We start from the raw sequence: 26,351 nt of genomic DNA on the forward strand, positions 1-26,351 counted from the left end.
TGAAAATCATTTTCAAAAAATGAAAATCATTTTCAGAAAATGAAAACCAAAAACAAAAATAAAAAATATTTTCATAAACCAATCATTCCCTTAGTTTCACTGTCTCAAAATCTAGTTCTACACACCAACATGGCTACAAACTAATCATCTAGAGTATGTACAACAAAATCATTAAAATCATCCTGCTTAACAATCATTTCACTTTTCAGATTTAATTTTGAAAAGTTATGGAACATTTTTTTCTTCCTTTTTTAGATTATCAGGAACATTTTCTTGGTAAATAGTCAATTAATCATTAGTTGAGTCGTCACTTTCCTCTGGTTTGACGAAAAATTCAATATGAGCTACTCGACTTGGTTGCTGATAGCCTATAGAATCAACATAGGAATGTGAGGCTAATGGTTTGGCAATTGAAACCAAATGCTGAACTTTCAACATTCCACCCCTCCCTATGCTTAACTTGCTTCCTCTATTTTCTTTAATCACACTGCTAGGCATATTAGAAGTTGTTGCTTTCAAGAACTTATATTTATACCTGGTAAATTTATGCAAAGAAAAGACAAATGAATTTACAGAAATGGTATTTGTCATGTAAGAAATATCAGAAAAGGGAAAAAAAAGTTATTACTTCACTGAAACTCGATGATCACACTGAAATGCCACTAATAGATCAGAATTTGCATAATACAGGAAGTCTATCTGGAGAGGGAAAAAAACAAAAAGATGAAATATGATGAATATGATAGTACTGGATCAAAATTAAGGAAAGCAAACAAAATCCAAGAATTGAGAAAATGTATGCTAGACTAGGATATTATCTTGTTCATTGTTTCCTCCCCTTTGATCCAAATAACCTAAAGGAAGCAGACAGAGTTTTCGTGATGGACAGTTGTTCATTCAAATCATCAAATGCTTATCACTAGACAAAAAAACTATAGCTAAGATGCAATTTTATTTCTTTTAAGTATATGAGAACCACGTCTTGTTAATTATAGGCATTATGGAGTAGAACATGAAGCCTCAGTTACTATTGGCTAACACTACAAAATGTATAACCTCTCTGTTTTAGTACCAAATTGATCTATTAGAGTCTGTTTGGAGCTGAAAATATAAAGAAATGAATTCATTTCTAATTCAAATCTCATATTAACCCTAAATCCTAAACCTGTAAAACTAAATTCGTCTATTGAACTATCAATTTATCAAATGTGACTAACCAAACTCTTATTGCATTGTCACTCTTAATGATGGGCATTAAGGCATGTTACTATCAAAATATAATTAGTCTAAACTGCAACTAGCATGTAACCATTTATGAATTCAAACTTGAAGCAAAATGGACCTGCAAGTCTCCATGTCCTTCGGCTCTTAATGTAACAGAAGGAGGATCTGGCTCTAAAATAACATGGATGCTTGACCCGGGCCATTCAAGATCTTCAATAGCTTCCTTTAGAGCTGCAGACTAGGCATAGATCAATTACCATTAACATACAAACAGAAATGTTTGCCGTCTTGTTCTATAGTAATTACAAGCAAATGTTTCATCCATGGATTACAGATTAAAAAATGGTAGAAAAATCAACCTACTCATTGTACCAAAAGGTTCATTGATATCTCGAATTTGTTTGATTGATGGGATTAGTTAGATACCAAGTCATTGAAGGGATAGTTTACCTTAACGGTAAAGGTTAAGGGATTTGTCCCAGCTGGTTCAAAATTGTAGTCCCATGCAATTGTTTCGGGAATTCTTGTTCTGATCTCTGCACAAATGCTTGCATCCATCGAATCTACAGATCTAAAGCAAGACAGAAAAGACACTTTTACAAGGTTGTTGGTGGAGACTAAACATCGTAACTCCAAAGAGAATTAATTGATTTAATTCATTATATATATTATGCATTTCAACCATCTTTGTGGCTACTCAGCAGAATAACAGATTAAACAAGAAGTTCTTGACAAACAATTTGTTTAAAAAAAGGAAACAAAGTTTGACAGAAAGAAGTTCTACTGAATTGCCGTCCGTAATTAATTTTGGTTCTATCAATCACCTTTGTTTCCAGCAATACAAGATACTTAGTTTCAGAACTTGTGGGTTTCGAGTTAAAATTGTGGGGAGCTAGCTCGTGGAATATAATTGCAACTTGCAAGCCGTGAGTGTATGTATGTCATATATTGTTTTTCCCCTGTAGAAGATGGTTTTCACCTGGAAGGGAATGTTTTCTTTTTTTTTATTATTTTCTACAATCCAATTACTTTGCAAGACAGACTGAATTTGTACTAACCACTAGCTATTAACAGTAAATGGATCTCGGAATGAGCATCGAGTTATCTATTAAGATCCATTCTAATCAAATGAGTGCCAACTGCCAACAAGTATCTATAGAGTATCAACAGGTTTTAAATTGTTGTCGCAATTGTGTTGTGATGCTAGAATATGGGGGGAAAATCAATTACAGTTGCGGCACTTATGAATCCTTAAATACAAACTCCAATCCTTTAATTTTTTTTCCGAATTTCTGTAGCATAGTAAAGTAGCTAAGGCATTTAAGATGAAAAATAAAAAAAGCAAATGCAAAGAGGAAGAGGTACACACTTGAGGAGAAGCTGCATATCAGGACCTGGATATTGAATCTGAATGGGGGTGGAGTGAGCAGGAACCGAGAAAGCATTCAAGCATTCCACAAAAATCCCCAAACTAAGTCCAAAACGAGGTCGTACTTGAGCGTTATAATCATAGCGAACGAACAGCTGAATAATGAAACAAGTAAATTAAAGCGGGAAAATTCAATTTAAGCCCTAAAGTAGAAGGCGTAAATTGGATGAAATAAAGGTACCTCGCGTTTGAGATAAAGCTTGGCTTGGAGGCAACCGCTTTCTTGAACGACGAGGACAATGCCGTGTTCGGATAACTCCAAGACGGCGTCCTGGTGGCGCTTCCATCGAACGGCGGAGAGGGCGTCAACAAGGCCTTGAACGTGTTCAAGCTGGCACACAAGCTCTGGCCTCTCCTCCTCTGTACCCGACGCGCTCATTCTCACCTCTCGCTTTGATTTTCCAGTTCACATAGTAAAACGCTTCAGTGTTCACTGGGTTTTGGAAAAGTCTAGGGTCAGCAGTTTTATTGAATTTTGGCCAGCATGTAACCAGTAGAGAAGGTGAGCCATTGGATGAAATCTCATACCAATCTCACACCATCAAATCATCATTGATGGTTAGTTGATGGCTAACAATCACAAAAATTGCTGGCCCCCTAGTATTGTTCCTGGGTTTTTCCGTTTTATCCAAATTGATCCAAATACTCCCAAAGAATCGGATAAAGGGTGAGATTTTGGGTTTGCTTGGGAGTCATCTTTTTTATTTTTAAATGATATTTTTTTAAAAAAAATGTATAAAAGTAAAAGTAATTTTATGATTGAATATTATGTAAAAAAAAAATTTTATTTATGAATTATATTTGAATAAAATAAGATAAAAGTATTTTTTATTCATTTATTATGTAAAAAATATTCTATTTTTAAAGAAAAAAGATTTTTTTTAAAATAGATGTAAATTATAGTTTTTTTTAAAGAAATATTTTTTTATTTTTTTAGTACTTTTAATTTTACTATTAGAAATTTGTTAAATACATCAAAAATTAAAAAAAAATTAATTGAAAAAAAATTTCTTTTTGTTGATTTAATAGCGCCCAAACAAGCACTTTGGTATCAAAAAGGCTTTAATACTAATTTAAAGGTGGCAATATGTACTTATATTCGGTCAGATAGAGTTGCCAACTCAATTCACAACGGATAGGATAAAATGCGGATAGGATTTTTGCGTGAGTTGGGTAGAGTGAGGGTTAAGGCTCAACTTTACTTGATCAATCCGCACCCTATATATGTATATGTTATATAATATATACTTATATAAAAATATGTTTCAAATAGATGTTGAATCAAAGATTTTTTACTAAATACAAAAAATCCTTAGCCATTAAAAAAAATTATTAATCGATAATTTAATTTTTTTTTTTACATACAAATTAGTTTTATTTTAAAATATCATTAAGTTATATAATAATGTTACGTTTTTTGGTAACTAGCGAATAGAATTAAGAATAGGTAGAATTAGGATTGGGGTATTCTCAACCCGCAAGTAAAGTAAGGTTAAGTTTATATACAACTCTCAACCCGCAGATAGAATTACAGTTTGATCCAAACCCTACCCTACTCATTGCCTCTCCTAAATACTATTTTTAAAATTTGAATTAAGATAATAAAATTCATAGATAAATAAACTTTTATTTTTTCTATAAGCTAAATGTATAATTTGAAAAAAAAAAAGTGATTTTCGGTATTTCTCAATATATAAGGTGATTTGGAAATTCAAAAAGCATTGGAGGCAATTTACATTTTTTTTATAATTAATTAATGACTAAAAATAATAAATTATGATAATCTTCTAATATTTTTTTTTAAATATCAACTTATTAAAAAATTTATTTTTAAAATAAAAAATTTAAAAATGAAATACACTAGAAACGAATTGCTAATTTTAGGAAAAAATTCGGTCAGACAAATTCTTAACACACCAATTTATTCATCACTCTTTTAACAATTTATTCGTCAATAAGTTGTATTACATCATTCTCAATTTACTACATTAAATTGTATTACATCATTCTACGTATTTATATGTTAATACAAATGATTTTCGATCAATAACAAATAGGTGTCGAGATGGGATCTTGGACCACATAATTGTTAAGGGTATAAAAAGAATTGACCGGAGGCAAGTTTTCGAAAACTAGATCGGTCAATAAATCGATAAAATTATTGGTTTATTAATTTATTGGTTTGATCAAAATTCAATTGAAAATTTAATTGGTTTAATTAAATATTAAATAAAATTATTAAAAAAATTTAAATATATAAATTTAATAATTTTAACTTAATAAAATTTAAAATTTCATAATTTTACATAATAAATTATTTATAACTTAATATTAGAAGTTTACAAATAATTTTAAATATTAAAGTTCATAACTAAAAACAATCAAAATGCACATAATGACAAATACATAATGTTCTAATATCAAAAGAAACATAAAAAATAAGTTTTCAACTAATCAAAGGTACAAGTCATCAAAAATCATAATCGTCATTAAGTGTTCTAATATCTCCATCATAAACAGGTAATTCAAAGCCACCATCTTCAGAAATACTACCAAAAAAAGCTGTATTTAAGGAATCAATCATAACATCAGGTATATCCACGTCAACTTTCATATCTCCTCCAGCTAATAAAATAATAAAAAACCAAGAAGAAACCAAAATTAACACTTAACAACATATATCATTAGTGAATGAAACAAATTTTGCTATTTCACTCACCTTTAGGATACGAGGGCATAGCATTATCAGTATATAAAAAACTTTCAATGCCTTCATTGTCTCCATTAGTAAACTCAGGATTATCTTTATCCGTCATTACCCAAAAATCTACTGTGTCAATACTTTGAATGTCAATTGGATCATAATTCTTCTTCTTCCGATACAACATAGATTGAATGCGTAGATTATAAATCACATAACCAATGTCACTTAGCTTTTAATGCTCTAATAGGTTCCTCCTCTTTGAATGGATTTGTTTAAAAAGGCTCCAGTTCCTCTCACATCAAGCTGAAGAAGATGTTTGATAAAGAAGACGAATTGCCATTTTTTACAAATTAGGAGCACTCCCACCGTATAACCTCCAGCATTAACCTACATCGATATAAAAGTCAAATATCGTTTATCACTCAAAGCACTTTTCCTCATAAAACTTTCTTTTTGACCTCGATATAATTGTATCTCTTGTATTGCGACAACTGATTCATTGCAAAATGTGTTAATATCAAGTGGATCAAGTAAAGACCTCAAACTATTTGCCTTTTCAACAAAACCCTCACTATCGAAGAAAGATGGATTCAAAAAGTAAGCTGTTGCATGGAGATTATGCTTCAAATGCTTATTCCACCGCATTTTCAAGATACTTGTATAAGGCGTGTATGCAATTTTTCTATTTCTAAACATTGTCCTAATAGCATTTCATACAAGTATTTCAGGGAGGGTTTCTTATCAGCATTAACAATCCTCAACAACTTAACAAGAGGACCAATAATTTTCACAATAATAACTCGATCTTGCCAAAATTTACTATCTAAGATAATTGAGCTAACTATCTTCCAATTGGCACTCTTGGCTAATTTATGAGAAGTGAAATATTTGTCCACCATCAATACTTGCAAATCTTCCTTATGATCATATCTACTTTTTAAAGTAATGAAAACAGTGGCAAAACGTGTAACTTTTGGTCGAGCAATTTCTTTCCAACTTTGTCTTTTTTTAAGCCAAGACAAGAAAATCATATGATTGTAAATAAACACAGTCACTTTTGAAGCATGAGAGACAAGATCATCTATGTGAGAAATACTTGCTATGTCTTTCAAAATAAGATTGATGCAATAAGTGGCACAAAGAGACCAAAAAATGTTTGGATACTTTTCATGAATAAGTTTTTCAGTAGATATATAATTCGCAGCATTATGAGTAACCACATGCATAATGTTACTAGACCTAACCCACTCAATAACCTCAGCAAACAATTTAAACAATGTATCGACAGTTTTTATCATATCAGAAACATCAACAGACTTAACAAATGACATACGAGCAGGACAATAAACCAAAAAATTAATTAACGTACATTGCCTTTGATCAGTCCAACCATTTGTCATCAATGTACAATCAGATGGCCAACAAATGAATTCTCATTTCATCATGTGACGGTCCATTGAAATCATGTCCAATTGCAACAATACCGTCCAAGGTAGGTTGAAAGTAAAGTGATTGAATTACATTTAATGGATTACGTGCATCAACAATCCATTTTGCAAGCCCCAACTTAGCCTTGTGCACAATTTGTTTACTGGTTAAGACACTTTTTAAAGTCGATTGAGACCCTAGCATAGTCCTTTCCTTAAGAAGAACTAGTTTGGATTCTTGGACAACATTGTCTTTTGACTGTTGATTACTTTGTGATTATTCCATCTTTAACATACAGCAAAATAGAAAACATGAACAAAAGTAACTCAGCAAAAAATATTTAACAGAATCATTTAGTAACTCACAACTCAGACATTCAGTAAACCACTAAACCCGGTATTATTAACAAAACTACAAAAGTATTATCAAAATCTGAAAATCAGAAACTCAATATTATTAACAACAGTACAAATTAGAAAATAAGAAAAAATAATTTCAAGCAACAGTGCTTACCCGCAGCAAGGAAAGAAGAGGAGTGACGGCAACGATAGAGGATTTGGAACTATCAGCAAAGACAGAGAGAAAAATCTCGAATAGAGGAGACAATGACGGCGAAAGAGCTTCCACACGATGGCAAAGAGATTCATATGATAGCGACACAGCTTCTTAGGGCAGCGATAGAGCTTCCACATGCGAGAGGCGACACAGCTTCCTACGATGGTGACAGAGCTTCCACATGTGACGGATGTCCCCAATGGAAAAGAGTTCGGCGATGACAACGAAAACGGACGGTCGTTGCGGGGCTAGGGTTCTTTCAATTTTGAATTTTGAATTTTTAGAGAGAAAGAGAGGAGTGGGACTAGGGCTACATTTGAGGATAACCGCTTTTTTTAAGGGTGAAACGGCGCCATTCTAGGGGGTATACCATACCGAAAACCCTCAAAAAAATTTACAAGATTCGACGGTTCACTAGTTAACCGTCGGTTCAACCAATTCTTTGATCGGTTTTTTGCTAAGCGATTTATGAAGTCAACCAAACCAGTCAGGTGACCGATTTTTTATTAATCTGGTTGAACCAGTTGATTCAGTTTGATTTTCAAAACTATTCCTAAGATAGAGCAGTTGCAATTTTGGTTTATTAGCTAGTGTGTATAACTAAATCTATTAAGCTTACTTTTCTGTTTTGCATAAATTTTAGTTAATTAGCTAGTTAGTTTAACTTGGATATAAATAGCTTTCTAATATCTGATGTATATTCAATTTTTGAATCAATGCAAGGTTCAAAATTCTTTTTAATTCTCTTTGTTCTCATTCTTATACATAATATGGTATTTAGAGCCTTTCATAGCTAAATAGCATTTTTCATCTGTTCTTCGATCTTCAACCTTCGTTTATTTTTCTTCCTTTTCTGCTTCTGTATTTTTCCAATCATTCTTGTTTTTCTTCATTAATCATGTCATTGCTCTTATCTGGGGCACCCTCAACCACTTGACCAGCGCATGTCTCTTTGGCCAAAAAGCTTGATGAAGACAATTTCAAAATGTGAAAGCACTTTACATGGCTCACTCTTCAAAGTTTGGGCATGGAAAATCATTTAGATGGTTGCAATGCTCCAATTTGATTTAAACATACTCTCAACAACAAAATTAACATATGACTTAGCCACAAAAACTGACACTACAGTGATCATAACACCTTAAGAACTCAAAGAAACTGAAGCATTCAAGGAATGGCGCTAAAATGATCTAGTCTTAACTACATGGTTGGTTGCATCAATTTCAACTCCATTAAAAAATAAGGTGATACACTGCTCAAAATTCTGCGATGCATAAAATATCATTGACAATTACTTCTTAGTAACTTCAAAAACTAGAGTTTAAAGCTTGAAATCTCAATTGAAGTCAGTCAAGAAAATTGGTTCAATTAAAGATTACCTTGCCAAAATTAGAAAATTGGTTGAAATCCTTCTTGCCATTAGTTGTCAAATGTAACACCTTATCACTCTAAGCCTTATCTCTAGTTGTAAAGAAAAGGACGATAATGCGTCACGACAGTTCTAAAGCTCCATACAATAGTATATAATCAAGAAATATTAATACTAGAAGCCCGATGAAAGAAAAGAAGACAAAAGATGTATAAAATAGAGATACAAAATGCGAAGTGTTCACACACGATAACTAAAGCATGTTGGCACGAAAAGAACAAAACATAATATATAAAACCTTGTAAACAGCTCCAGGATACATAAGGTAGTAGATAGAGTAAGCAAGTTATATATATACAATATCCAAGAAGGGAACTAGCCACAACCCGTGGAGTTTAGGCTGACTAGTTTAATAAAAAATACAAAAGAATTTTAAGTTAAAACAACCACCTCCTATATCTCTCAAAGTTTTCCAAAGTAGGGGCCTTTAAGGCAATGTAATCTATGGCACTAGAATTAACAATCCAAGTGTTTAAAAATGAATTTCAATTTAAAAAATTATTAACAATAGAAAAAGTATTGAAAGAACAAAGATAATGAGTTGTTGGACTTGGCAAAAGTCTAAGTTAATTTGAAGGATAGATTTCTTTATTGAAAGAGTGGTTGTTTCTGACTTTGCAATCTAGAGAATGAACTTCAGCCATAGAAGTGCCATGAGAGAAGAGTGTTGGACTGACGAGAGGCCCAAAAGAGGCTTCTGATGAAATTGTTAGTGTACCCTTTTTCTTTTACTAAAAATAGAATAGGAAGGCAAGGGGACAGCGGCGGCATTAATGGAAGAATGATTATTCATTGTGGGAGGGGCTTAAAGAGATTTTAGGATATGAATTGGTTAGTTTATCCATGGATGTCAGTAAAGGTCAAAGTTGAGCTCTAATACCATAATAAACTTAAAGAGTATACAAAGAGTACATAAAGAGAAAGAAAGTTGTGTTATGTATTTTAAGGAGAGACTTCTTTATTTTATGGGTTAAGGTGAAAGAGTAGTTTAATAATAATAAATTTAAAAATGTTATATGTACACCAAAAATTAATTATTAAATCAATCGTCATGTATTTATATCTAAATATATGTATTGTGTAACTCCTTTTTAACCTGTATTTGGAGTAAATTTTCGAACTAATAAATAAATAGAGTATATTTTGTTCACCCCTACCGAAGACGGTTTCAACCTTCAAACTTTAGTGAGCTTCAATGATCATTGTTTCTTTGACATTTTTAATTTATTTATTTGGATTATTTCCTTGACTCAATGCATGGTTTATTTGTTTAACGATTTGAGGATCTTGTAATATTGACTTGCATTAGCAAGGTTCATGCCGGTGTGAGACTTGAGGCCCAAAATCTTTCTCACTTCTCATGTTAGTGTGAACATGTTTCATACACAGTATATGCTTCAACCTTCCCCGGTTCTTCATGCACATATAGCGTATGAAAAGAATCAAAGTCTAATTTCAGATGCAACCCATGATTTATTTCCATCAGTTAAATACTAATAGGACTTGCAAGTTCCACACGCTTGATGGCCCACAAAACAAAACATGACAATTATATTTGTAACATTTTTCACTGTACACTATACATATGCATATTTTATACCGTTAAGGTACTTAAAAAAAATTATTAGCGCAAACTCTTGCCTAGCTATATCATGCAAGTGCAAGCATAAGACAAAATAAGTAATAAGATCATGGGCAGATAATCTTAAAGGCATGAAGCACGACCTTTTAGTTGACCGAGAAGATTTTGGAATAATTTTAAAGTTATTAAATATATTTTTTTTATAAAGTAAATTTTATTTTCGATCTTTAACTATTTGTTAGAAGAACAAAATGCTCTTTGATAATTTTAAATTTTCTAATCGATTTTTAATTATTCGAATAATTGATTTAAGCAACCCCCAATTATTAATTTAAATTGTCTTGACATATCAATAGATCGTTATTTATAATTAAGAATTGTTTAGATCAATTACTTAAGTGATTGACTGATTAAAAGTTTTTGAATTGTGAATAGACACTTTGTCTTTCGAACAAATAATTAAAAATAAATATGCTTTTTATTAATAATATAAAAATATTTTTTTATTGATGTCAAACTCAATCTAACAGCTAATCATGAGTTTAGAATTAGAAAGCAAACCAAAATCTAAAAATAATAAAGTAAAAGTGTCTATAACATTTTATAAAAAATTGTGTTAAAAAAATTATTGACCAATAATTAATATAAAAAATTTTTTGTATTTATTATGAATTTAATTTTAAATGACAATGTATGTAAAATGTTTACATAGTCATCTAATTATATTCATTCTTTTAAATGATCATTTATAAAATTAATGTAAAAAATAATTATTTTAATTAATATAGTGTTAAGTAATTATATACATGTGTAAAATTATTTTATATTATCAGTATATAAAAATTAAATTATTATTAGATATTTATTATTTAACAAAAGTATTTGATAACAAAAAATATTTAACTAAAATTAGTCAAAATTTATTTTATTTAGTATTTATTAATTACTGTTTATAGCTGTTTTTTTTCTCTCTCTACTATTACTGATTATTTAATTACCCCTAAAGTAAAATGAGATTTTCATGACTAGTCACTACAAACATTTCTCAATCAATAATTGCATATTGCAATTCACCAATCCAAGCTCATGCAATCCAACTATAAATAGCTAAATACATGTGAGCTTTCTCCACAAAACAAGCACAAAAATCGTGTGCATTTTGCTCTAATTTTCCTTTTCTCTCAAACTTTCTTACACCCCAAAATAAAATCCTTTCATTTATAATAATCAAATGGCTTCATTCCAAAGCTTCAACTTTGATACCCAAATTCCATCAGAGGTCCTTATAACTCAAATCATGCAACTTCATGCAAGCATCTCCAAGCTAGAATCCCTTAGACCTTCAAAACAAGTCAATAGCCTCTTCACTAACCTAGTGAAACTATGCATCCTCCCTTCATCCATTGAAATTGAGTCTTTACCCCAAGATGTGAAGATAGCTCGCGAGAGCCTCATCGACCTTTGCGGCCGCGCCGAAGGGCTCATGGAGCTTGAGTTCTCAACTTTCATAAGCCACACACCAAACCCTATGAAAAACCTCATACTCTTCCCTTACTATGGCAACTATGTGAAGCTAGCAAACATGGAGAACAAGATCCTCAAGGATAACGGTGTGGCACATCCAAAGAAGGTAACCTTTTATATATGATGAATAAATATTTTAGTTTATTCATGTATGTATATATGTTTCAAATACTACTACTTTAGACTAACAGCATTATTTAAACATTTTTTGTAGACACCTTAAGTATTCACATAACTTAACCATTTATTCTTATAAAAAATTTTTAATAAAACAAAATAAATAAATTTTTAATGAAAAAATGCATAAACACCTAAAAATAATCTTTAAAAGATTTGTACAAAAATTTTTTTGCATTAAGAATAAAAATTTAATTTTGATGCGATGTCTGTATAAAATAATTTTATATATAATCTAATTACATAACATCACATCATAAAAAAATAATTTTTTATATATTAATTACGTGAATAATTATTAAAAAAATAAATGTATTTTATACAATTATATATTTACATTATGAGTACATCAAAACTAAATTTTATAAAAAAAATTATATCTAGCATAATTAGAAGAATTTAGTTTTAATTTATTGTTAGTATAAAATATTTTACACATGTATCTAACTACGTATAGTCATATCAGGACAAATAACTAACTTTCATATTCATTGTGTTTTATACTATCAATGTATCAAAATTAAACTCTAATTATTGAAAGTTTTAGTTTGTATAGCATTATATTCAATATTTGTATTTGTTTTTCCGCAACATAGGTGGCCTTTGTTGGATCAGGACCAATGCCACTCACTTCCATTATAATGGCCACACACCACATGGAATCAACGCACTTCGACAACTTCGACATCGACGAGAAGGCGAACGAGGTGGCTAGGACGATTGTGGCCTCAGATTCAGGTCTTGAGAAGAGGATGAAGTTTGAAACTCATGACATCATGGATGTGAAAGAGAGGCTGAGCGAATATGATTGCTTATTCTTGGCAGCACTTGTTGGAATGTCAAGAGAAGCAAAACTGAAGATTTTGGGACATATTAGGAAGTACATGAAGGAAGGTGGTTTTTTGCTTGTGAGGAGTGCAAAGGGTGCTAGGGCTTTCTTGTACCCTATCGTTGAAGAACATGACATGGTGGATTTTGAGGTTCTTACCGTATTTCACCCCACAAATGATGTTATCAACTCGGTTGTTCTTCTTCGCAAGCCTAAAGCTTAAGCATCATAGCCTTTGGCGAATGTCTTAAATAATGCACTGAATTACCCTTAGTATAACATGTAATCCAGTAATTTGATGTTATTTAGAACAATGTCATTTAAATAATCTGAAGTACCTTTACATATATAATACACTATTTTAATTCGGTACATCTAACATTGTTTGAATTTAAGGTGAATGTTTTGTTGTTCCTATGTATATTTCCCTTATGTACTTATATTTGTTTTGTAGTTCCTGTATGGTGGAGTCTACGTTAGTTACTATTAATTTATTATAGTGGCTACAATGATTATAGAAATTTGGCACTTAAAAAGTGTTACAAAAATTAAAGTCATTTTTTATATATTTTTATTTTATTTTAATTTTTTAAAACAAAAAAGTGTTTTTAAATATTAAAAAAATATTAGAATAAAATAATATTTTTTTGTCTTTAATGTTTGTGTTTTTCTTTTTTAAATACTCCTAATATTTAGTTTAATTCAATTTTGTCTTTAACGTTTTCGATTTTTTCAATTTGATCCCTATTGTTTCTTATTTGTATCAAAACTATTCATAAAAGTTTTTTATTTTGTCTCTAACATTTTAAATAGAATTAACGTTCAATGATAATTTTGACATAAATCGAAAATATTAGAGACAAAATTAAATGCAACAATTAAACGTTAGAAACAAAATATATGCTTTATCCAAAATATTACTTTAAGGGTTAGTAAATATGTACCCTAAGGACACATGATATGCTTACCATTAGTAAAAAGTTTTAAATATTTTTATTTAATAAATACAAAACAAATACATTAAAAACTTAAATTTTTTGATATTTTCAATAAAAAAATGTTTGATTTATAAATTTATCATGTGCTTTTAAAGTACAAGATAGATAAACCCTTACTTTAATTTTAACAAAAAAATTTGAAGTATTGCCAAAGTTATATAGCTATTATGGCCACCATGCGTCTATATATACTATATACATTAGCATGGTGTTGTTCGGGACTCCTAGTACTTAATTACTTCAGTCTTCTTGTTTAACAGGATTATGTAAGATGTTTGTATGAATAACAGTTGCAAACATCAATATATGTGTGATTTTTCTCGTTCCCAAATAAAGTGTATAGAATTAGACTAAAGGCCTTTGCTGGAAAACATTTTTCCTCCTCAATTTCTGTTTTTATCTTTTAACATTGGAAACTTGTGTTGGGAATAATAAATAAAGGCTCATGGCTTATTTGCTTTAATTTTGAGGGACACGGGTTAATAAAAACTTTCATCCAAGTATGATTCTCACTACTCGAAATGGAAAGTTCATTAAGAAGTGCGACTCTTTTGTAAAATGTGAGCCGCGACCAAATATAAACAGAGCTAGGAAAAAGACATTCTTGGTACATTATTTTTCTCTCTGTAAATTTTGCTACATCTTTAAAAATATTAATAGATAAGATAAGCAGAATAAAAACGTGAGTAACTATTGCTATGATGAGTGATGCTTCATGTGAGTAGCTTCTTGGAACATCTTCGGGTGCACATGCAATGGATGCTGCATTTTCACTCTGTTAAAAGGTTTCACATTAAACGACTGCACTAGTTAACAAAATCACAATAATGATCATTTTCTTCTTTTTAATGTAAAAATACTCTAGCATTATTTTAACCATGAGATAATCATATCTGATCTTCTCTCTTTTGTCTATTATTGTGTACTATGCTGTGAATACGGTCCAAAGCTTCAGAATGTGTAGTATCATCACTTACTCCATTTAACGGCAGATTTGTGTTTTGAGGCTTGGCTATGATGCCCAATTGCAAAATCATCTAGGTGGGGTGACCGCCGGCAAGCGTAGCTGACTAGCTTCTTTGTGATCATTTGATGCATCTGAGATTGCAGAAACAGGCAAATCTATGATGGAAAAAGAACTCTATGCAAGGCCTGTGAAACATTGTGTGGTAAGAGATTTGGCACCAACAATTTTCTCGATATACCAAAGGGAAAATTACTGGCGTCAGTGTTTTGATTAGTGTGTGACTTGAAAATAATATTCGATTTGGTCCCTAAAATTTTAATTACCCTTATTTAAAACGTTAATGGAACAGCCACATGCCACACTAAATTTTATAAAACAACGTCGCTTTAGTTAACATCCAAATAGTCCAAAATCAACATAAATAGTGTTTCTTGAAAAATTCTCTCAAAACATGTGATACAATATTTTTGGACTATTTAAAAACCAAAATCAAAACAGCATCCTTTTACATATTCCAATGTGAATCTATCTCAACTCTGCTCTCCATTATTATGTGTGCCATAAATTATTTCAGATACTAATGTGAGTCACATTTACGAAATTTAGATACTACAAGCGATTAAAACTTCATGGATTAAATTTTGGGACTAAATTGGATATTATCTTATCTGACTTGGGACATACATTAACCCCAAAATCAAATGGGTGAACACTAAACAAATGTCAAGCCCTTACAACCTTGTTACTCGGGACAAATTATGATAGATATGAACAAAGATGACCTTAAACCCTAAACGCAAGAAACAGCCCGTGGCAACCATACCAAATTTAAGAGAAAAATAAATGCCTACCACAATATCAATCGATCGGTATTTATCAATTATTGTAGGAATAAGAAAACATCGTCTTACTGGAAATCAAACTACTGCATCAACAAAATAAATATTCAGTGTTTCAAGTTTTAGGAGTACCAAACCATATATTATCGTCTAACAAAATTTGTAACTTCTGCCTACACTTTAGAATTTCTCATCTTATAATGTAGTGTACAGTCACAATGATCATAACTTTTCAACAAGCCATACCCTACCTCATCTGGATTCAAAATTTGTTGAGCAATTCTATAGAAAATTATGATTTTTGCTCCAAAAACAAGATTAAACCAAATATTGTACAAATGAATAGAATTCCCGAAAGCCTCTACACCCGATTCACAGAGCTGCATATCCTCCACTGAGAAAGAAAACTCATGGCTGAGACGTGAAACAGTAGGGAAGCATTGAATGAAACAATCTCCACGTACTCTTGCCTGTCTCCAGAACCAGCTCAAAAGTCAATATGTAACAGCACCAAACATAGCATCCAGTGTGGTACGACAACCATCACCACCTTAATTAGTAATACAGTCTATACACACCAAGCCTCGCTGGCATTATCAACATGCTGTAACATTTTGCAGATTAAAATAAATTAGAAGACTTCTTGTACTCAAATGAGTCAAATCACTGAAGACTAAAGGGCTGAGGCTGCATTTAGTTCATCTCTGCTGTCTCAATGGTCTGAATTGTATCTTGAGACAGTTACCAAATGGAGCTTTATAGAACTGAAAATATGAAGAATGGAACTATATAGCAATCCATACCATTTCTGATCAGGACCCTTCAAATTGTACTATTTATCTTGGCTAAACGACCGGAGACGTTCAATCAGATCCTTCCTCAGTGACTCAGGAATCTTAGATAAGAAAGCTCCCTTCGCATCTCTTATTAATGACCTCCTGTATCGCACATGCAGTGCATATCACGTCAGCATTGAAATTTATAACAATTAAAATTCCAATCACAATCACCGTATTCAAGTGCATACTTGTCAATTATAACAGTAAAAAGAAACAATTACTAATATCAAAATCATGATGACAATGCTGATGATAAGAATAATCCTAACAATAGAACTCAGATTTCAACAAACAGGTTATTTCTTCTCTCCAACTTTGAGAATTGAAACTGTATCCAATTGCTTCGTTGGCTTGTGGCCTATTTGTAAAAGCTGGGTTGTCAAGGCATATCATGAACAAGCAAACCTACATATCAACAAATGGCATGCCTCCCCACTAGCCAACAGCTAAACTATCATGTAGGAATCATTTTTTTTTCATTTTGTTTTCATAGAAGAAACATGACATGCATACTAGAACTGTGCGTGCAAAGTGCAAACAGTCTGCAGTCCTCCTCACTTACTATGCATTTTTAAGGCTACTTCTCTAGCATCTATAGTCATAGTTTGAAATCAATCTCTCATAATAGTTATCATGGAAATGGAATATAAAATTATTCAATGAATAGTGCTAAAGCCATGTCTACGCAACTGTGCATAACAACCGCAGTCAGGGAATAAGTAATGCAGAATATGGTCAAACATACCTTATCTCGTCTGCACCTGTTATATGACCAGCTTCTTGTGCTCGTAACCTCTTTCTAGATCGCATGAAGTTAAAAACGTTTTCTGTCCAGCCACATGACCTCAAAACAGACTTGGCTTCTTTTGCAAGACTGGATGATGTTTCGACAGTAATAGTATCAGAATAAAATAGACAATGAATGGTTTAGAAAAGGAAACAGCCTCTTAACAAGACAAATGAAATATTTGATTTATAATATAAAGGTCTCCAACTGGTCAAAGGATATACATTAATGAATGTTAACAAATTTGCAAATAATTGCAAAAGATAACAAAAATGGTAAGCTTGAACATTGAGTACAAAATGAATCAACAAGAGAAGGATATTGTAAAAAAAATTAATGATAAAGACATCGTCAACACCATTTTAACACATGATAATGGGGAAGGTAGAGGTAGGGGAAGGGAGAAAAGGGAGACATAAACTTATGGAAGGAAGATAGCTATATGGACCATTCTAACAATGTTAATTCACCATGTTTCCATCAACTGGTAATGGCTTGACAAAAGACAGATCAGATTTAGTACTCCCCCTCCATATTGCCTAAACATTAAAAGAACTACAAATATTAAAGCCTCACTCGAAAGATTTACTGGAACAATGTCAAACCCTGACTAACCTCAATAGTCTAAGCCTAGCTACCAAACTTTAAATCTTTACCATGAAAATCGATTTCAAAGAGTATAAGACAGATATTTCATGTACATCAGCATGTGAGCAAACACAGCATGACTAGGCCTCATTCAAAAAACAAATCATTAATTTTAATATTATTGTAGAATTATTAAAAATAAATAAATAAGATCAAGTTATGCTATATCATACATGTCTTTCAGCTCTTCAACTTCTGTTCGAGATTGACCATCATGTGCAAGCAAAATGCTTGAAGTATCCTGTACTTTCCTCTTCCCCAATATTTTAGGTTCACCGTGGCCATTGCTTTCTTGCTTAAAGTTTTCTGGCCCCTTACCTGTTGTTACCGTGCTTCTATTATTGTCTACCGTTGGATCTGATTTGGCAAAATGCATATCAACTGAATGAATATCAGTGGAACCATTTGTTAATGCTGAATCCTTTCTTTTAAATCTATCACCTACGTCAACTTTATTTTTCACAGAGCCATTCCTGGCTGGCAGTGACGGAGGATCTTTCTTACCATTCTCCAAAGAAACTGTGTCCTTCACATGCCCATTAATTACCACAAGCTGATTCTTAGAAATGTCCACTTTCCCATTGACAGTTGCATGAGCAGGACTTCTCTTGGAAGCAGAATTTCCATTAATGTCAAACTTCACTCTTGAGCTAGAAGGCCCTTTACTAATTTTAGATACCCTTGGCATATCCTTCCAAGTAGATTGCTCAGAATTTGATTTTGAATGCACTGCTTTCAATGGTGCCTCAACCTTTGCACTTTCAGATGCCTGACTCCCATTCGAGTGATGAGGCTTTACGCCATTGGAAACAAGAGAATCATTAACTAACGCTGGCCTTTGAGTAGTTCGAGAGAAAAAAAGAATATAAACCTTCTCTGACAAAACTTCTTGCAAACTTGCAACTGTTACACAAGAATCATCACAACAATACCATCGACCCATTGCATCCTGTGAGCATATTAAAAAAATCAGAGGCTGGCCACAATTGAATGTTATCTGAGAATTACTGAAGTGGCTGCATAATTTGCACACAGATTATCAGCAATCTACAAACCTTTATGTAGGCATAATAGTGACCAGACTCCGGGGAGTAGCCTGAATGCACAATAGTACCAAAAAGCTTATATTCTGGTAGTGGATCCTGCATCAATATAACTATTAGGAAGGGAAGAACCTATATATAAAGCTAGAACAAAAAAGAACAGAATTTAAATAAATAAAAGAGTACAATATTGGCGATATAGCAACAGTCATCACCCTATGTTAGGAAAAGTACGGAAGCTTTCTTTTTACTGCAAATGGTTCTCAGATATGTAATATTACAGCATAGTTTATGTTAAATTAATTTAGAACTCAGCCTAGCCACATTTTATAATCAAGCCTCAGCACAATCTGCACAAGCAATGTATGAGTTTGGAATAAGATTTTCACGTTTCAAACCTCTATTCTTAAAACCTTCCATGCTTTCCATGAATTACAAACTGCTGAATATTTTGAACTAAGGTATTGTTGGAGATTTTATTGATGATGGAAGGGACTAGCTAACAATGAAATAGAAATGAAAGGCAAAGCGTCAACCTCATGTTTGAAGGGGTTAATGAGAGGAAGTGAATAAATTATACCCCACAATTTTGAGGGACAAAAAATGGGGAGTTAGATTGGCAAGTAGCAAGGGAGAGAAGCAGCAAACTTCCCTCCATTACTCTTCAATCAAACACATTCTAAAGCTTTTTCTTTCTTGGTGAATGGACACGAAAGGAAAAGTAGTAACATGCTCTATAGAGGAGTATGTGTATCACGCTGTAAAGCATGTCTAAGATCACTCCACAGTTCAATCCATTCCATGTACTCACAAATTTCCCACAGCATGTTTAGCCATTAGGTTGGCTAGAGTGTTTGCTGTTCATCGTACCAACTTGATTTCAATGTCCCAATTCCTTTGCAGCACTTTATGAATATTGTTTATTAAATCCCTGTTATTTGCGTTGATAAATGCCCCACCTATGCCAAGTGAAATGTGTCTGGGCTACCAGTTTCACATATCACAATTTTGAAGCCACATTCCCAGGCAAGAATAAGGCCTCTCCATAAAGCGAAGAATTCATAGCGCAATATGTTTGAAAAGTGAAGAGATCCAGAACATCCCTTCAACCAAGTTTCACATTCATATCTCAGAAGTTGGAGAGCTTCACAATTTATTTTAACTGAATTAAGAGGTGGAGGCTCCTAGTTGGAGATCAAGCTAGAGGTCAATATCCTTTTTTCTTCTAAAAACATTTTCATTCCATTGCAGATTTTCGAGCTAGATAGAACATCTTCTTTAGAGACCAAGTCTCCAACGGTTTGAAAATATCATAATTTTTATCATGCCATACCCAGCATAATCCATAGAAAAAAGGGAGAATCCTTTACTAAGTCGATGAGACCCACACAGGTAAATACTTTCAAGTTCCAAATGATTGTCTATTATCACCAAACAAATAGAAAAACAGGTAAATAAGCAACACATGTATCAAGCCACAAGAAAGCATAATAGCAGATTAATGGTATGAGAACTCTGCTGACAATAATAAACTAACAAACTGAGATACACTAATTCCAAAACTCTGGCCCATCTTACGTATACACTCTTCTTTCAAATCAACACACCTTCACAACAATCCAAATCATAGTCCCCTCAAGAGGAGTATGCTTCCATATATCTAAAACTAATTACATTAATGGAATTATAAAGCATACGATACAAGACCAATAGCATCAAGAGTAGACACAAAATGTCCAAGAAATCTTTGCAGTTCATATATTCTACGAGTTTTTTCAAATTGGCATTGCACTGCAATTACTGCTATTGCATAAAACTGAAGATGCAATGCAACAGATACACATTCAAAATAGCAATGCTGTGGCCAGATTCCAGTTGCAAGAGCTCAGTAAAACAATCCAACCAATCAAGAAATTCAGACTAATCTCTTTCAATTATAAATTTTGAAGTTGAAACCACATTTTACCCAAAGTATTTCCATTTCACACAAACGTACATCAACCAGTATCCTTACCCTGTATGTGAATTTTGAAAAAATAACAGTAAATCAATCATGTGTTCTTAGCGTATGGTTAATGTCATGAGACATGAGACAGAGACATCTTTGACAAAAACACATTTGGATAACGGGATTGAGAGAAATGGTTAAAATTTTCAGCATCTCAAGATATTTGTTTATGATAATTTTCGTACTTCCAAAATAAAGGGCCATAAAAGACATGTCTTGGATGATTTTTTAAGCCAATTTCTATACCTCCAAAAAGAAGGAAAGCGAGGGACGCGTCTTTGCCATTTCATTGTCTCCATCTTTTATGTCTCAAGATAGGAACCAAACGCTACTTTAGTGAAACCACATCTAGCATAAACAAACAAAGGGAACAATTAGAAGGCTTAGACCAAACTTTTCCACCCTCAAATCTTTCAGCCATTTTGGGAAGGTATGACAACAAAGTTTGGGAGATTACAGGATCATAAACACAGACTTAGAGGAAACTAGTCACAGATATCGTTGTAGTATGGCCTTAACTTAAATACAAAGTATCATGTCAATGCACCCAGCTACATCAATGTGCGAAATCTCATATCAATCTATTATGTGCTTACATGTATGATCTAACATTGATTACACCTCATAATATCTATCATAGCTCGTCCCTATCTTTTATTTCAGTTCTCCAGCAATATCTAGAGAAAGCGTTTAGAAATTTGAGTAACGGTTAAAAGAATCAACATTCAGAATACACGATTTTGAATATTTGAATAAAGAAAGTCAAATTATGATCAAAATATGAACAGTTAACTTATTCACAACTAAAAAATAATCTACAGTATCAATGTCAACCTTTCAGTAAGAATACATCTAAACCGCCTAGCAAGAACTACTTCAATTCAAAACAAATATCATACACACCTGACTCGCTTTGCACATGAAGCTAGAAAGTAACAAAACCTCTTCAAATGCAACAGCCTTATCAATCTTGCCCCCCAATATGCCCTCAAATCTCTGCATCAATCCAAAATCCAGCAACACACCATTCAGAAAAGGGGAAAAAGTCGCTCCCAAGTCCAAAGTAATCCAAGGACAAAAAAGGTAACAAAATTTATAATTTAAAAATAAATAATAAATAAAAAGCAACCTAATTGACCAACCTTGAGCTGTATAACAAGAATATTAGGCGCTTGGAGTATACTCATCTGCTTCTTTGCCGGCACTAATTTCTTACAACTAAACAACAAAAGAGAATGCATGCCATGAACGAAACCACAATAGAAACTCAAAGTACACACCAATAAAAAACAGTCCACTTAAACTCTCATACCTATCACATTTGTACTTATTGTTCCCATCTAAAACCTCAGGCCGGAAGAACTTTTGCATTGAATCTCTAAGCGAGTTACTATGGAAAACATCAAGGCTAATATCCATTATCTCATCGACCTTATTCGACTCATAACCACAGCACAGGCACTTCACCTGGCTCTGCAGCGCACCGCCGAAAATCTCCTTCACCACCGTTGAGCTCCCACCTCCGGCTCCGTTCTCAGCACCACCATCTCCGCCGCGGCGGAGCTTCTTGAGGCGGAGGCAGGTGTTGTGGCAGGCGTCGATTACGTATCGCAGGAACTCGTGCGCGTCCTCCTGTCGGCCGCACCGGAAGTGCTCGGCGAAGATCCGGAGGCAGCTCTGAATCTTCAACGGCGCGTCGTGCGTGAGATCCACGCGCAGGGACTTCGCAATCTGCTTCTCGAGAATACAGAACGGACAATTCGATGAATTCGAATTAGAGGAGGAAGAAGAAGAAGAATCACCTGAAATTGCAGAGAAAGAGAGAAAAATCGTCAGAATTAGGGTTTCAGATATATAAAGAGAGGGGTAACAATAGAAATTAGGGTTTAGAGTGAGGGTACAGAGGGAAGAGTGTTGGAAGCGGAGGCAGAAATTAGCGAGAGGGGGAGTGTAGGTGAGGCACTGGAGAACGCTGTTGAGGTAGCAAGAATTGCCGAGGTTGCGAAGACCTAATGGAGGACCGCTCTTGCGCTTTTGGCTCAGGAGGTTCGGCTGCCACGTCATCTGCAGGGCCATCAACAACTGCTTCTGCGGCGGCGACCGGCACTTCTCGCCGCCGGTGCATTGGACGGCGCCGCCACTTCTTCTAAAGAAGAAGAAAAATACTTGTGTAAAGGAAAATGAAACAAATAACTATGGATAAACAACCATAAACGTAGGATTTTTTAATAAATAAATAAATTTATTTTATTTGCCAGTATATAAGGGGGTGCCTTTTTTAAAAATAAATTAAAAATGAAAAATATTTATGTGTTGTTCAATATCATTCTTTATAGTCACCCAAAAAATATCATTCCTTGTGCAGCATGTCAACATTAAGAGTATGTTTTCTATAGTTGGATCTTTTTCTTTTATCTACGCGGTGTAAGTTAGCCCAATTGGACTCAGATCCAATAAAATTCTACTGCCTTAGAAAAAAACAATATAAATTGTTTAGATTATAAATAGGTTTAATTATTTTAAAAGGAAACTTAAAACAAAAGCAATAACTATTTAATTATATTAGAGAAGAATATTTCTAGCGAAAAATAAAAATTTAATTAGTGTTGATTTAAATATAAAATAAATATAAATTATTAGTCATTTGATATTTATAAATAATAAGTTACATAAAACAAATGAAAAATATTTCATTGATCTTTTTTTAGCATTAATGTAAAATAAAAATGAAAAAAAATATGTGGTATATGCGTAAAAATAAGGATTAAGTACTTTTTTCGTTCCTAAAGTTTAGGGTCAAAATCAAAATCGTCCCGACTTTTTTTATATTAAAATCCTTCTCAACGTCACAAAACATTATAAAATCATCATTTTCATCTTAAAAAGATAAATTTATCCTTACAAAAAATAAATTTTAAAATTAAAAAATAATAGTTACTATTTTTTCTTGAAAAAAAAAAGAAAATAGTTCCCGATTCTCAACATCATTATCCTTCCCCTCCAGCCACTTCATCTTCATTCCTTCATCTGCATCATCATCTACCACTGTTCAATCTCATCCATTCACCAGTGACCTACTGAACCTCACCCACCCACCACCATATGCATCCAGTCACCCACACCTCTACTTTCATCCCAATATCACTGTCTCACCATCAGACGCAATCTATATCCTTCTCACAATCCACCAACACTACCAACAACAACAATAGAAGAAAAGACAGAAAAGAATAATAAGAATTTTCTTCCCTATCCACTACCATATCTCTTCTGCTAACAACAACAACATTAACAATAATTAATTTATTCATGTAGTTCCTTTCAATTAATGGTTTTAAAAAAAGGGATGATGGAGGGTGTAGTTGGGCGTGAGAAAGAGACGAGCTACTTTCACGTGGTTGTTGATGTCGTCTTCTGCAGTAAGGAGACGTCATCAATTGCTTTGTTGGGAGGAACGGACAGCATGGGGTCGGAGTCCAGAGCTTTAGTTGCGCGGGGTAACGATGGCACTGAAAACTCTGTTCGGAGGGCCGTGGTCATCGTCGCCAGCGAAGAGGTCTGGAGAACATGCGGCACTTGGTTAATGGCGCTCGAGACTCCTTTTGTAGTGGTTGTAGTCATCGTCGCCAGCGAGTTGACAGGCGGCGATTTACTGCGGATGGAAGCTCGTCGACACCTGCGTCAGTGTATTTTTAAGGATAGATGAGAGAGATGAGAGGATGTTGATGAGGGAGAGTTAGGACTGAAGATGATGGTGGGATTTGGAATGGAGAATGGAGTTTAATTTTTTTTATTTTATAATTTTTAATTTTATAATTTATTTTTTGTATTTTTAATTTTAAAATTTATTTTTTGTAAGGGTAAATTTATCTTTTTAGAGTGAAAGGGATAATTTTATAATATTTTGTGACATTGAGGATGATTTTAATACAAAAAAAGGTCGGAAACGATTTTGATTTTTACCCCAAACTTTAGGGACGAAAAAAGTACTTAAACCTAAAAATAATTTACGGAAATTTCTAATTATGAACCGTGTCTAACACGAAAAAATTTATAAAAGTAAAAAATATTTTTATATGTTTGGATATTTTAAGAAAAAACACACAAAATAATGATTATTTCAAAAATTTATAAAAAATTATTATTAAAATCAAAATTTAACTTGAAAATAGTGAGTAATCATCATTTTAAACTTTTTTAAAGTAAAATAATTATACATTAATTTTAATACATAATTTAAAATAAAATTAAAATATTTACGTTAGAATCCTATTTTTTCAAGACTTCCCTATGCACAACATTGATGGTTGAATTTGCAAACATTTTTACATGATTCATAAGTAATACTTTTAAACCTCGCTTACTCTTAACTCTTGAAAGTGGCACATATAGTTGGCCATATATAAAAATTGGTTTGGGCAAGTACAATCCAACATGAGATAAAGTTTATCCCTGAGACTTATTAATTGTCATGGCAAACGATACTATTATAGAGAACTGTCTTCGTTAAAATCTAATAGGACAGTTTCATTTGTTGGTACTATATTCATTCTTGGAATCAAACCAATATGATCAACGTTGTTACCTATTAAGACTTCACATTCTATGACATGATTTTCAAGCTTTCTAACTTGTAGCCTTGTACCATTACAAAGACCGTTGGATTGGTCAATATTACTCGGTAGCATCACCGTAACAACCAACCTTAAGTATTAATTTATGTGGAAGCAAACCAGAGCAATTTATACTATTCAATAATTCAGAATCATAGAAATCTAGTTGACTCTCCATATTCTCTTCATCCATACAAATTGAATCCGAACTAAGATATAATTTTTCCCCTCCAGGAATAATAGCCATCAGATGGTTGTTGACCTCTTCAATGATGTCTAGCGTGGGAGTAGTATAATTTTTGTTTTGAAAAAATCCTTTGAATACATGTTTTCCAATATATTTGGATAAGAACAATGAACCAATTCATCAAATGTCTGGTCCGAATAAGGAATAACAATATCTTCTGGAAGATATATCTCAAATTCACCATTTATATTGTCACCTATTAGATCATTTCTAACTTTCAATTACCACTCACTAAATTGTTCTGTCTCATCTTGATTTGAAGTTGTCTCTACAGAGAGTCTCATGCTTTTTGTTAGTTTGAGCACTTGACAAAATTTCTAAAGGTAAGATATAACAACCTGACTTTTTGAAAATTAAATAATGAATGATTTATAATTTATTATATTTATTGAAAATTTTATTTAAAAAAATTATTTTTTCAAAAATAATTAAATTAAATTTTATGATACTTTTGAATTTAAAATCTATAAGACTTTTTAAA

At 32.6% G+C, this 26,351-nt stretch overlaps 3 protein-coding genes across 5 annotated transcripts; 1 reads left to right on the plus strand and 2 right to left on the minus strand.

Annotated features, from left to right (window-relative positions):
* Window positions 1-68: 68 nt before the first annotated feature.
* Window positions 69-3,089, minus strand: LOC107459942 (uncharacterized). Of its 2 annotated transcripts, XR_008001475.1 has the most exons (7): window positions 2,835-3,089; window positions 2,594-2,748; window positions 1,675-1,795; window positions 1,343-1,462; window positions 820-854; window positions 629-699; window positions 515-535 (listed from the first exon to the last, which is right to left on the minus strand). XR_008001475.1 is itself a non-coding variant. In XM_021128328.2 (6 exons), the coding sequence occupies exons 1-6, from the start codon at window positions 3,030-3,032 to the stop codon at window positions 289-291; spliced, it is 912 nt and encodes a 303-aa protein (XP_020983987.1). In that variant the 5' UTR covers window positions 3,033-3,089; the 3' UTR covers window positions 69-288. The 2 variants fall into 2 exon arrangements, 1 of the variants encoding a protein (XP_020983987.1); XM_021128328.2 differs by lacking the exon at window positions 820-854 and having other exon boundaries at window positions 69-535.
* Window positions 3,090-11,499: 8,410 nt separating this feature from the next.
* Window positions 11,500-13,253, plus strand: LOC107459596 (nicotianamine synthase-like). Its single transcript, XM_016077829.3, has 2 exons — window positions 11,500-11,981; window positions 12,649-13,253. The coding sequence occupies exons 1-2, from the start codon at window positions 11,583-11,585 to the stop codon at window positions 13,102-13,104; spliced, it is 855 nt and encodes a 284-aa protein (XP_015933315.1). The 5' UTR covers window positions 11,500-11,582; the 3' UTR covers window positions 13,105-13,253.
* Window positions 13,254-15,828: 2,575 nt separating this feature from the next.
* LOC107459697 (ubiquitin carboxyl-terminal hydrolase 25) lies at window positions 15,829-23,150 on the minus strand (the record flags this gene model as incomplete). 2 transcript variants are annotated; one of them, XM_052252309.1, is given in 10 exon segments in its annotated part: window positions 15,829-16,289; window positions 16,489-16,623; window positions 17,270-17,398; window positions 18,133-18,316; window positions 18,464-18,908; window positions 19,015-19,101; window positions 21,914-22,006; window positions 22,153-22,228; window positions 22,323-22,812; window positions 22,912-23,150. In XM_052252309.1, coding segments are annotated over 9 exon segments (1,785 nt in total). In that variant the 3' UTR covers window positions 15,829-16,289; window positions 16,489-16,517.
* Between the last annotated feature and the right edge of the window lie 3,201 nt (window positions 23,151-26,351).

The sequence above is a fragment of the Arachis duranensis genome, chromosome 7 (assembly GCF_000817695.3).
Source record: "Arachis duranensis cultivar V14167 chromosome 7, aradu.V14167.gnm2.J7QH, whole genome shotgun sequence".
NCBI lineage: Eukaryota > Viridiplantae > Streptophyta > Magnoliopsida > Fabales > Fabaceae > Arachis > Arachis duranensis.